Source organism: Hylobates moloch, unplaced genomic scaffold (genome assembly GCF_009828535.3).
Source record: "Hylobates moloch isolate HMO894 unplaced genomic scaffold, HMol_V3 SCAFFOLD_11, whole genome shotgun sequence".
NCBI lineage: Eukaryota > Metazoa > Chordata > Mammalia > Primates > Hylobatidae > Hylobates > Hylobates moloch.
The window spans coordinates 40327915-40341984 of NW_026652286.1; the positions used below are offsets into that span (position 1 = coordinate 40327915).

At 43.6% G+C, this 14070-nt stretch overlaps 1 protein-coding gene across 1 annotated transcript in view; it reads right to left on the minus strand.

The window, feature by feature from the left end:
* Positions 1-4104: 4104 nt before the first annotated feature.
* The window catches only part of SYT9 (synaptotagmin 9), a 245014-nt gene continuing 235048 nt past the window's right edge, over positions 4105-14070 (minus strand). Inside the window, exons 7-8 of the mRNA XM_058446330.1 lie at positions 6743-6872; positions 4105-4329 (exon numbers count right to left, since the gene is read on the minus strand). Coding sequence (XP_058302313.1) covers positions 4220-4329; positions 6743-6872 — 240 coding nt within the window. The 3' untranslated portion in view covers positions 4105-4219. The remainder of the gene's footprint in view (positions 4330-6742; positions 6873-14070) is intronic.

Below are 14070 nucleotides of genomic sequence, written 5' to 3' on the forward strand. Positions count from 1 at the left end.
TACAAAGTTAAATTTTCCAAGGAAGTTGCATCATCTATGCTGTACGGGTTTACAAACTCTCTAAGACAATGCATACGTATGAATAAAACCCTCTGATCTAACCTCCGGCAATGCCTTCCTAGCCCATAATCCCACGGTTTTTTGCCCACAGAAGGGTGCTAACTTGAGTCTTCAGGATTTTAGTGGAAGGTCTGTAACTGGCACAGTCTCTAGAGGCCATGGTTGGAAGACAGGAAGATCAGAGTCTTCCAGGAAGAAGGCGGGTACAGGTAATTAGTAGCACCCGCTAAGCCTATGAGACTAAAGCGTTGTGATAGGCAGAATTCTTAAACAGTCCCCAGGATTTTTACACCCTGGTGTACATGCCCAGTGTAATTCCCTTCCCTTGAGTGTGGGCAGGACCTGTGAGTGTATGACAGGACAGCACTCTGTGATTGCATTACATTGTAAGACAAAGGTGAAGGAATTTTGCATATACAAATAAGGTTCCAAATCAGTTGATTTTGAAGTTGTCAATAGGAAATTATGGGTGGGCTGGCTGAATCAGATAAAAGCCCTGAAAAGAGGGACTAGGCGCTTCCTAAAGAGAAGCACTCTCCGTCTACTTGAAGGAGCAATAGCTGTGTTGTGCAGTGCCTATGGCAAGGAGAGGCTGTAGGAGCTGAGGGTCCCAGCCCTACGAGTACCAGCAGAGTACCCAGCTAAGCCATGCATGGACTCCTGACCCACAGAAACTCTGAGGTAGTAAATATGTATTGTTTTAAGATACTAAATCTATGGTAATTTGTTGTACAGCATGAGAACCGATATAGGCATAGTTACTAACAGAAATGGCAAAAAAGCAGGAGTGTGCATGATATATACAATACAAAACCGTGCCTTACAGGGGAATAAATTGACATTCCAAAGTCTACTCCTAGATAGAGAACCTCTAAAAATAATAAGTCGGGGGAGGGCACTAATCACACAGTTGTGATTGTTTCTAGGTTTGTCTCCCCCTAAACTAAGCTCTGAGGGGCCTCTGCCATCGTTATTTCTTCTGTAAATAATTTCTATGGCCTCCTCCATGGGAGAACATGACCTAGGCTCTGTGAATGCAGAAAAGAAGATGTCAGTATGTTTGTGGAATGACTGAGGAGTCGAATACATACAGACTTGTGTGGTCGGATATGTGAGATGCTCCCTGGGAGGACTGAATGAAGTGCTCCAGGAGCACTATAGGCCAGTCTGCCTGGCAGCCCCCTCACCTTTATCCTCACCCTCATAGGTCTTCACAAAGAATTCACAGCATTTTTGAGTCATAAAGGATTGCTAGGAAAAATATATAAATATATATTAATCATATATATTTTTTAATATATACATATATACACACATACATAAAAATATGTATATGTATATGTATATTTAAACTGCATTTGGGTAAGTTATGGGAGAAGGAGCTGGAGATCAACTTGCATCACTTTGTAAAGGGCCTTTCTTATGTAAAAGAAAGCTAGGAGATTTGAATGGATTTTTTTGTTGTTGGTAATTGATGGTAAATGACGAAAATACATTCTACACAGAGGAGAATTATGATCTATTTTGTGTTGTGGAAGGTCTGCATGACAGCAGGCAGACTGTGGGAGGCAAGAGAAGTGGTAAGAAAACTACAGCAGGATGCAGACATGTCCTACTCAGTCCTCCATCCCTCCTGTGCAGCACAGGGCCCATCCAGTAGTGGGAGGCAACAAGTATTGGCTGATTTACAAACCAACACAGCATCAAATGTGAGCTCCAGAGGCAGCAGACATGGATGTAGCAATCTCTAATAGGTTCAGAAATAAGTTTTCATATACCACAGAGCTAGGAGAGGGGATATTTCAGAACTACCAGATCTGAGGGGCAGAGGATGGGGGTTGAAAAAGCAAGTCCAGTCTCAGGACCTCCACTGAGCTCTAGCTGGAATGGGAAAGGGTAATCTCAACACCTGGTGGGCTGAGAGTATCCAGGGACCAGAAACAGCTCAGGGATCCAATTCAGCACCACTATTCAGACTTAGCGTCCTGCCTGACCCCCCAGGGTGAAAGTTCAGACACATTCTAGCTCAGGCCACATTAGCACCCAGTCCTCTCCATCAGCTTTTTAGGAAGCCCCTGTTCATCCTCTCTTGACCCATTTCCTTACCTCACTCTGTGCTTACTGCCAGCTTCTCTCTCTTTGAGGATGATTCATCTCAGGACAATGTCAGGGCCAAAAAGGATTGCTCACTTGACCCATTGCTTCATCTTATGGGCAAGGCACCCTCCTCTCTTTCTTCTGACTCAGAGATAAGATGTTTTTTGTTTCTTCCCCCGCCACAAAGCCTAACTCACCCCTCTGCCTGTGTTGACAATCCCTACATCCACTCATTTACTTATTTTAATTGTTTAATTACTCACTGAAAACTATTTATTGAATAGACCCCTTTCTAGGCACTGGAGACACAGCATTGAACATGAAACTGGGGTTTCAAGCTCTCATAGAGCTGACATTACCGATAGGGAGGTAGGAAATAAGCTATGAACCAATAAATGAACTAAATGGTTTCAAAATTATAAATGGTCTGAAAAAAATTGTAGAGTAATAAGTGCTCCCAAACTCCTTTTGAGTTTTCCATCTCAGCATATTTCATACCAACCATTTGATGACCTAAGCCCAAAACCTGGGAAACATCCTGGACTCATCTCTCTCACTCATCCTTTAGTTTTAATTAGCAGTCAGAAAGCCATGTGGATTCCAATTCTCAATGGCTCTCAAATCCACCTGTTCTCTGTCCCATGACACTTAATGCCAACACTATTACTTGTTGCCCAAATCATTGCAGCATTCCCTGAGTGGTCTCCTCTCTCTAGTCTTACCCTCTTCCTTTGTATCATGCCCTTGTTTAAAATTGCTCAATGGTTCTCTATAGTTTCTCCAGTGAGCTTCGACTTCTTTCATCTAGCATGCGAGGTCTCTCATTAACTGGGTCCTGCTGAGCTCTTCAGCCTAGTTTCCCTACTGTCACCTCTCTAAAAAGCTTTCACTCAGCCATATTTGCGGGTCTAAATGTCAAGGTGCTACAGTACCCTCATGACTTTGGTATTTTGTGCCCTGACTTGAAGTACCCTCTGCTCATTCTTTTCTAACTTCTTTGTTCAAAACTCAGACCAAGTGTCACCTCATTTAGGAAGACCATTTTCCTTATAGTGACCATGAAGTTCTTAGAAGGATTACATTGAAAAGGTATGTGAAACTTTTAGCACAATGATGGCACTCAGCTTATATGTCATTTCCCTGATGGAGGTTCTTGAATTGGAACAGACATAATTAACATGTAAATAAAGTCCCTATTTGCAATGAAAACATCTCAGAATACAAACCCTGAAGTGGGAGCTTTGTCTGCCTCATTGTTTTAATGAAATAGACTCAGGCACAGAAAATTTTTCTTTGTCATTTGTGTGTTTATTGCCTGATACTGTTTATTATAATTTGAGCTGTGACACATTATTCTTAATGGCCTGGAAGTGATTCTGATGGACCACAAGATTAGACCACATCCCATGCATATCACCATCTCAGACAGCACACACAATAGTAATTCACTGCAGTTCCCAGCCCTGAGGGTTGGCTGTTGCCGTTTCCAATTTAAGACTGTTTCTTGGTACATTTGCAGATGCTATCTACACCCGGGGTACTGGATGTAGAATCCACCAAACTACCACTTTCCCTGAAAAAATCTGGGACCACACATCTCCACCAAACCAAGATTTATCAGGAGGTGGTCTCCTTGGGCTGACCTTTGGCACTATAGCCTTGACCTTCTATGGAGTCTTTAGGCACTCTGTGTGAAAGAAAGAATGGCTTTGCGAGAATGGACACCTGTTCTCTGTATAGCTTTCTCTCTCAGCAATGCACACAAAAGCACACCTTCAGTTCTTACTCTCATTACTCTATGATGCTGCCTGACTGCTCTGAGTCTGTGTGTTTCTGAGCATGATAGTCCCTAGAAGGGCTAGGAAAAGATGCAGTTTTCTTACTTGCATTCAGCAGAGTCCGGATCTTTTTCTCTTCTTCAGCTTCTTGGAGCAACATTTCTGCCAGCGTCTTGTCCTCTGATACGATGCACTCGTCAGCCTCTCGAAGGTATTGTATGTAGTCAATCTCCCGTTGGGCACGTTCAACTCTCAGTGCCAAGTTGCCCACTGCACTCTTGTACTCACTTGTGTAGGTCTGACATCTTCCCAGCATGACAGATACATTTTTTGAGAACTCTTGGAATTCTTGAATGTATGCCCTCGTTGCTTGGGTACATTTTTCCAGCCCTTGCTTCAGTCAGAAAATAAATTTGCAAATTATTGCTTGTTACTTAAATTACCCAAATAACATAAATAGCTATCATTTATAGAAAAGGATTAGGAAATTATACATCATCAAATACAGGAAAAATTGAAATCTCCCATAATTCCTAAATTCAAAGGTAGTATTGATACTTTAGTATATCAGTTTTTAAAAGTTTTCCCAGCCGGGCGCGGTGGCTCACGCTTGTAATCCCAGCACTTTGGGAGGCCGAGGCGGGCGGATCACGAGGTCAGGAGATCGAGACCACAGTGAAACCCCGTCTCTACTAAAAATACAAAAAATTAGGCAGGCGTGGTGGCGGGCGCCTGTAGTCCCAGCTACTCGGAGAGGCTGAGGCAGGAGAATGGCGTGAACCCGGGATGCGGAGCTTGCAGTGAGCCGAGATCGCGCCACTGCACTCCAGCCTGGGCGACAGAGCAAGACTCTGTCTCAAAAAAAAAAAAAAAAAAAGTTTTCCCAAGCATTTAGTCATACATATGTAAATATATATTTTTAAAGTGTGATTTTACTATATGTTTTGTATCATCTTTTTCACTTGCAGATATATTGTGAACATACTTTGACACTAATTAATGTATACCTATATCATAACTTTAATGAGAGCATTCCATTGAGTTGATATCCCATTATTTATTCTGTTAGACTCTTTTTGAGGTACATTTACATAGTTTTAAAATTTTTGTCATTCAAACAATGCTGAGAAAAAAACTTTGTATTTACATCTTCATCAGATTATTAAGGGAAAAAACAACCTTTGTATTTACATCTTCATCAGATTATTTTAAGGTGGATTTCCAGAATATCCATCCCTAGCACTTGGCACAGGGCCAAGCACATAATACTACTCAATAAATATTTGCTGAACAAAATAATAAATGAATGGGAATGGGATTGCTTGGTCAAAGAGAATGTCTACTTAAAGCTCATTTGGCATGGTTTATCAAAATGCTGTCCACAAATGTAAAAATATATGCTCCAAACAGCAATATGTAAGGCTGTTTATTTTGAAGGGAGAAAGACAGAGAGAGAGACCCAAAATAAGTCCCTAAATCCCTACCCTCTTTTTTCCTACCCCTCCGACACTGGCTTCTCAGGCTGGGAATGCTACCACTGTGTTGTTAAGTGTCTGCGCTGGCCAACAGTGACTGCCACCTGCGACTTGGCTTCACTCAGGTCAGGACTGGGGTGGGAAGATCTATACAGATCGTGTCCTTGTCTTTTTCAAATCCACATTCATAGCTATAAAAGGATTAGTCTGTACTTTATACCCTTGACAAGTTCTTAAGGTCTTGAAAGACAATTTGCAGGGATTTGGCTGGCTTTACTCCTGAGGCAAGTCGGTGCTAAATGCAGAGGGATCCTGGCTGAGCATCGTTCTGGCACTTCTAAGGAGGTGAGGCTCAGGAGGGAGCAAGTGAAGAAGCACAAGAGGCCACTGGTCTGGGAACACTTCATCCACTGCCTCCAGGCCCCAACCTGTTGGCTGGATGCCCTTAGGAAATGCATTTGGCCTGCTGTGTGGAATGACTTTACCCTGACTGTAACTAGAAGAACACATAATTTGGACATGAAGATTTTTTAGGAAAATGTAGAAAATAATTATTAACAACAAGAATGTCTTTGAAAGAAGATAAATAATTTATCAATTTAGCTTGTACAAAAGCAAGTCATTAAGTATGAATAATCAATGCCAGGGTGTGGCAAAGGCTAGGGTGGAGGGTTACATTTGTCCCTGGGAGCCTGTCCGGGCGCCAAAATGTTGGGTTTTGCACATTTTAATGAGGTGGCAGCCCGAATGCTTTCTTTCTTTTTAACTTGGCTGAAATCTGCTCATTTCTAAATCTAAATCCAGTTCAGCAAAAGAAACTAAGACTTCTCAGTACATTGATATCATGACTTTTTACAGTGACCTAATGTTTTATATAAAAGACAAAAAGAAAAGCTGAAATCCATTATCAGCCTGAAACACTAAAACATGAAGAAAAAGTAACCAACATTTTTAAGTTTCATATTTTTAAAAATGAACTACGGTGAATAATAACATTTTAGATACATACCATTATGCCAGGCAGTATTTTAGCTATGGATTAAATCTTCAGAATAGCCTTACAACATAAATTCTACTATTATCCCCATTTTACAGATGAGACAAACTGCCAAATCAGAGCACAAAGTGCAACTGTGCTTAAGGTCTGGGAATAGCACACTGGACTCGAGTTGGGCTCTAAACTGCCAGACTATGAGCATTTTAAAGTGTAACTTTGGCAATGTGTCATTTGCTATCTGGGAAAAATACAGCCCAGTAGATAGAGAAGCATGGGTAAAATAAGGTACTTCTGGGAAGCCTGTTCCTCATCCAAGGTGTAGAGATGCCACCTACCTCCAAGACTCGAAAGCGCTGGTAGATGTAATGCACCATGGCTGGGTCCTGGGCACACTGCGGCGGGGGCAGAAAAGCTGCAAGGAACAGAACCAGCAATGCAGAAGCTCCTCGAAGGGCCACCATCATCCTGCAAAACACCAAGCAGGGCAGTCTCTTATGCTGTGGCTCTTCTCAAAGATGTCTCAAGGGTTCCGGTGGTGGTCTCCTGCTTTCTATCCACTGCTGTGGCAAATCCTCTAAAGACAGCGTTTTGCACAGCAGAGAGCAAAGTCCGCTTGTTATTCCACCCGATACATGAGCTCAGTTTGCCAGCTAGTGATCAAGTCCAGCTGTTGGCAAGTTGGTCCCTGAGGACTTGTAGACTGACTTGTGGCAGAGAGCTCCCTGGGTCCAGCATCTGTTGCCCTCACCCTTGACACATGCGGACCCTCCCCAGGCTAGTGGTTGCACGCTGCTTCCTGGCTTAATTGTGTGTGCGTTGGGGTGGGGGGTGAATATGGCTTCCCCCCGTTCCCTTCCCCCAGCTATTTCCTTTTTACTTTTGCTTTCCTCCTCCCTAGTGGATCCTGCAGTCCAATCACAGGCCTTCCCCAACACAAACCACCCCCAACTTTTCAAAGTTGGAATCTCAGTTTAGTTTCTGGCAAAAATTCCCAGGATCCTTTTCCCAGAAGTCCTGTTGGGAGACCCCACCCCTCATCCAGACTCCCTTCACATTCCTGCAGCTCTTAAAGGCACAGCCAGGAAAAATAAACATGGGTCTACCACTATCTCTGAACAGCCAGTGCACAGGGCTGCATCGCCCCTTGGGCGGAAAGGTACAATGGGCTACAGGCCTGGCCATCCAGGCTGACAGCTGAAACATCTCAGGATGGAGCTGAGAATAATTTGATTAAGAGGAACAACAACAATCAATACAGTGATGCTTCCAGAGTCAAGCCATCAAAAAGTGAAATTCCTTTGTAAGGAAGTCCTTGAGTTTTCTCAATCACTCGAGGCAGAATTCCCTTCAGGTAGCTGCAGGCCAGAAATATGTAGGACTAAACTCCTGCAGGCCCTGGTCCAGTTGAAAATAAATTATAACCCTAGGACAAGGTGGTAAAATCTTTGAATTTGTCTGTGTAGTCCAGCCCTCTTCTTATCTCAACCTGTCTTTCCATGGGAAAGGCCAGGACACCTTGGGGTTCTTTCTCAATCACCTGCCAAAGTGAGAAAGGTTGGGGCATCTACGGGATGTGAAAAGAACGCTCTCCAGGAGTCAGAAGGCCTGTGTTTCCATTTGGTCGTCACAAGAGACACTAATAGATACCTTTATCAAAACATCTCATGTACCCCATAAACATCTACTATGTATCCACAAAATTTTTTTAAAAGAGACACTAATAGACTGAGAATTTTCCACTGGTGGTACTTAAACTTCCTCATCCCCAGTAATATTTCTCCCCACCCTTCTTCCATAAGGCCACAGCTCCTAACTATTCCTCCTCACCCTCTTGGTAAAAATCCCAAACAGTAGTTCCTCATCCTTAGAAACAATTCCTCATATTTCTGAGAACCATCTATGCACTATTCCCTAAACCAGTTGAACTTCAGCTGACCCTGCCTCCTAAATCCTTATTAAAAATTCTGCCTGGCTCACGCTCCTTCTCCAAGTGAGAATATTCTCTCTGAAATTACTCATGCCTAGCATTTTTGAATAAAGTCTTAGAGTAAAGGTGCTCTAGTTGATTTACTTCCGCAAATGCCTCAAGTCCTAACTTTGAGACTGTGAACTAAGATGGATAAGGTCCAGTGGAGGAAAACTCTGATTGTATCATAATTAACTTTTGGGTGGTAGTGGTGTGGGTAGTTCTTTCCTGGGTTTTCAAGAGCATGCTTACATTACTTTTTCAATGAAATACACATGCCACACTTACGGAGTTTAAAGGATTACTGGAGAGTCTGTGAGGGAGAAATGCAGTGGGAAGCCTCGGTTGCAGCAGAAGTCCTTGAGGTGCTTTCAGGGCTGCTGTTCTCTTATCTTTGTGGAGTGGGCTCCAAAGAGCTTGGCTCAGGCCTGGCAGGCACCATCTCTGCCCACCAGTGATTCAGGCCCAGCACCGCTTTCTCTGCGGTCACCACCTTCTTCAGAGGGACACTCCTGGCCTTTCGGCTCTGACTGCCCACACCTGGTCTTAACTAGCGAGCTTCATTTACTCTTTGTAATCCCAAACAGGGACGGCAAATCTCACAGCTGGAACCCATAACCCATTAGGATTGATGACCCATAGTTCAGAACCAGAGTGGAAACTCTCATATTCTCGTGACCAGAGGTTTCATAAAGAAAAAACAGGCCGGGCGCGGTGGCTCACGCTTGTAATCCCAGCACTTTGGGAGGCCGAGGCGGGCGAATCACGAGGTCAGGAGATCGAGACCACGGTGAAACCCCGTCTCTACTAAAAAATATAAAAAAAAAATTAGCCGGGCGTGGTGGCGGGCGCCTGTAGTCCCAGCTACTCGGAGAGGCTGAGGCAGGAGAATGGCGTGAACCCGGGAGGCGGAACTTGCAGTGAGCCGAGATTGCGCCACTGAACTCCAGCCTGGGTGACAGAGCGAGACTCTGTCTCAAAAAAAAAAAAAAAAGAAAAAACAAACTCACTTTGGAGACAGACCCAGCTTTGACTCGCGGTGGCCTACTGAAGCCATCTTTATTAGAACAGTCCCTCCTCAGTGGGTGCCGGGTGGGTAAGGGTGAAAAAGATGGCCTGCTGCACCTAAACCTGCAGTTGGACAAAATCAGTTAGCTCCACTATCTTCATTACACTTAACTTCTGGCCTTGACCATTGCTATTACTAGCCAGGACAGTGAACAAGCACAGTGACTTCTCTTTTCTCCTCTGCAAGTGTCTGATCCTTCTGCTTTTCTACCCCAGTATCCTGAGAGGGGAAATAAGCTCCTGAATATCCACCACTATTGCCTCTGTATGGTTGGATCCGGGTGACTGGTCCTTAATCTATAAGCCAGGCCTGAGCTGACTGTTTCCTCTAAATGAGAAAGAGCTGGATATATCAATTCTGTCATCCCAGTTAGCCCCCTGAAGCTGATCACATCCAGATCTCCAGTTTCTTTTGGAAATTTTTGCTGCCTTCATCCCTCTTGGCTCTGTTTGCTGCTGTGCCTCCACATTAACCGACCTTCTGATATCTAGAGCCTTCTCTGCTTCCAGTACTCCCTCACTTTGCTGAGAGATGCTAGTCAACTCCAGCAAAGTCTGGAGGAGACTTTGCCTTTTTGAGGATGCAAAACCCCACTGAACAGAATCCCTTCTAGGATATTATAATTCATCATTTAGATATGAACAGGATGCCTCCTTTTTCTGTTTTTTTCTCTTTGCCTCTATTTTTCATCTTATATTTGTCATGCCTCTCCCGCTTCCCCCTTCCTGATAGCTATTTGCTTTAAGTCATCTTCAAATCTTCCAACCTTTTACCAAGTTAATTGCAGTTTCCTGCATGAGTGATTGGAACAGCCTCTAATTCCCTATCTTCATTTCTTTAGATAAAGTGTTGGCTGATTTTATGCCAAAATGAAAGATTTTTACAGTATAACCTCGGTCAACCTTTCTTCCTTCAACAATTGGCATCTACCACATTCATCCTCCACAACAGCCACATCTAATGTCCCCAAACTCCCCATGAAATGTAACATGTGGTATCTTTGCTTTTGCAGTTTCCTCAGGCTGAAAGGTCTCTCTCTTTTGTAACTAGTGAATTCTTCAAGTCCTCCTGCCACCTTTTTGACCCCATTCCAGACAGAATAATACCCGTAACATGTTGAAGCCTCTTGGAAATTTGAGGGGAAGGCTAATCTGGGCATTGGTGCTTGGTGAGAGCTGTGGGCCTGCTGCCTCTGGGACAGACAGCAATGTGGAAGGGGAAAGAGAAGAAACAGAACTATTAGGGGCTGAAGTGTGTTGCCCCCAAATTCATATGGTAGAGCCCTAACCCCCATGACCTCAAAATGTAATTATATTTGGAGTTAGGGTCTTCAAAAAGGTGTTTTAGTTAAAATGAGACAATCAGGGTGGACTTTAATCTAATCTGACTGGTACCCTTATACAAAGAGGAAATTTGGACCAGGGATGTAGGTGCACAGAGAAAAGCCCATATGAGGACACAGCAAGAATGTGGTCATCTGCTAGCCAAGGAGAGAGGCCACATAAGAAACGAAACCTGCCCACACCGTGATCTGGGACTTCTGGCTTTCAGAACCATGAGAAAGTAAAATTCTGTTGTTTAAGCTGCTGGTCTGTGGTATTTTGTTATGGCAGCCCAAGCAAACTAATACATATTATATCCCTAGTGTGTTCCAGGTACTGAGCTATGCACTAGGGATACAATGATGGAAACAATAGACATATTTCTTTCACCCTTAGAAGAAGTAGTCTAGGCTGGGCGTGGTGGCTCATGCCTCTAATCCCACCACTTTGGGAGGCCGAGGTGGGCGGATCATGAGGTCAAGAGATTGAGACCATTCTGGCCAACATGGTGAAACCCCATCTCTACTAAAAATACAAAAATTAGCTGGGCATGGTGGCGCACACCTGCTACTCGGGAGTAGTCCCAGCTACTCGGGAGGCTGAGGCAGGAGAATGGCTTGAACCTGGGAGGTGGAGATTGCAGTGAGCCAAGATTGCACCACTGCACTCCAGCCTGGTGATAGAGACATACTCGGTCTCAAAAAAAAAAAAAAAAAAAAAAAGATGTAGTCTAGCAGGGGAGATAACATATGGATACATAAATAGAATGCATTATAATTTGTCTAATTAAGCATTGACGAGGTAGTACTAAATGTCATGACAACATGAAGGCAGAGCACCTGAGCTTGGTGAATCAGGAGGACTTCCTAAAGGAGGTGACATCTTAGTTGAGACATGAAAGTGAATAGGAAAAAGGTAGGAAATGCTCTAGGGAAAAGAAATAGCTTGTGCAAAAACCCATACAGCAGAGAGAGCTCAGTGGACTTGAGGAACTGTTACAGTTCCATATGAACTTTCTATGTCCGAGTAATGTTGCTGGGAGAGTACCATAGGTCAGACTCTCCAGGAAACAGAGTCTGAGACCAATTTACATGCATGAGGTTTCTTCAGGTGTGCTGTCTGGAACACCTGTGGGGAGTGAAGGATGCATGACTGGGCAAAGAGATAAGTTAAACTGCCATGCAGTTGCAACACAGGCCTCAACTGATCCCATGAGGGGCTCTGGAGATAGGAGGAACCATCAGATATGTCCCAAATTGAGGCAAGGAAAACAGACCTTGGCACTCCCGCATCAAGCAGTCATTGGATGAAAGCTGTACCCAAGGAGGGAGAGTAGATAATCTTGAGTGAGGCACTTTTCTTTGGATGAGGGCAATTCCTGGAAAGGGACTCAGCTGTGAGTTGTTAATAGTTTGCACAGCTGGGAAATGAATGTCCTCCTAAAGAGTAAATTTGGGCGATGCACTACAGTGTCTACTTCAGTAGGTTAGGCAGAAGCCAGACCTTGCCAAGTTTGTAGGACATGCCAAACATTTTAGATGTTATGGTAAGAACAATGAGACAGCAATTAGAGTTTCAAGTGAATAGCACATAAATAGATGTGTGTTTACAGAGGTCTCTCTTAAGGCCAGATGAAGGACGGATTGGAGGGCAAGACTAAATTCAAGGTGGGAGATGGATTAGGAGGCTATGAGAATGATCTGAAAAGAGAATTATGAGGGCCAGAACTAGAGTTGTGTCAGAGGAGAGAGAGCTAACTGGTTGCCTTTGAGAAATATTTAGAATGTAGAATTGCCAGCGCTTGCTTAGTGATTGAATGAGAGGAAAGAGAGGGAGTCAGGTTAATGGCCAGATCCTGCGTTGTTTACAACAGGCTCTCTTCTGACCCCTTCAAGCCTAGTGTCAGCGTTGTAGCCAGAGTGAAGGAGCCAATATGCAAACCTCATTGTGTAATTACCCTGCTTAGGAGCCTTGATTGTCTGCCAATTCCTTCCCAAGAACGTGTAGATTTCTCAGGCTCAGGGAAGTCTTTGCAATTACATCTAAGCTAAGATCTATAACATGAGTAATCAATAGGCAAAGGAGGAGGGAGTATGCGTTACATTCCTTATGGAGGGAGACACACACACACACAGCCCTTTAAAGGTTGCTCTGAGGCCGAGGCAGGAGGATGGATTGAGCCCAGGAGTTTGATATCATCCTGAGCAACAAAGTGAGACCTCATGACTATGAAAAATCACAAAATTAGCTGGGCATGGTGTCGTGAGCCTGTGGTCCCAGCTACTTTGGGAAGCTGAGATAGGAGGATTGCTTGAGCTGGGGAGGTAGAAGCTACAGTGGGCTGTGTTTGCACCACTGCACCCCAGTCTGGGAGAAGGAGTGAGACTCTATCTCAACAAAAACAAAAAAACAAAACAAACAAACAAAAAAAGTAGCTCTGACCAGCGAGGCTCCCTGTAAGCATTGAACATTGAGCATTGCCTCTTCCAGATCCAATCTTGGCCGCCTGCTTTTCTTGCAATGTATCTCCTACTCAGTTTTGCAGCCCTGTTTGATCGCCCTTGCCTAGACTAACACCTGAACCAACGGTACTTTTCTTCTTGGCCTGGGCTTATGTCTGCCTCCAGAACTGGCCGTTTATATAATTCATCCCTCCCTCACCTTGCAACCAGGTTGTATCATGGGATGGCCTCTTTGAAAGACACTGGAAGTTTGCATGGATGCACGTAAGTACCTCAGCCCTATTATTGGGGCCCACTTAATAGATTTTAGTACAGACCCCAAGTCATATATTTTTTGAGGGGCTCATTTGTCTCTAGCCCTTAGCAAACTGGAGAGATTTGAGGTGATTTCTCTAGTTCAGCCTATCCCACATACCTGAGAAGACAAGGCTCTTGGTAATGTTATATTTACAAACCATGCAATACCGTGGATGTGTCATCTCATTTCTCTATGAGACATTCCTCATAAATAAATTTACAGAAAACATGAGATTCCTTTTCCCTTGGGAAAATACCAAAACATTTTTTACACTTGATCTTAGCCAAAAGGTCGAAAAGTGATGCCAAAACATTTTTTAACTTTAAATATTTTCATGGAAATCTTCCCAAGCGTGTTTCAAACTTACTTACTTTTTCAAAGCCATTTCTTAATGTCATAAGATGACCATATGGATATCAGCTATTGTATCATGTATAGGGACCTTTCAGAGATTATTAAGTATATAGAAATGTCTGCCTTGGTACTTACTGGCTAAGGAAAACTAGGGATTTTGAGTTCCTGTGTCTGTTGTTATATTTTCTGTCT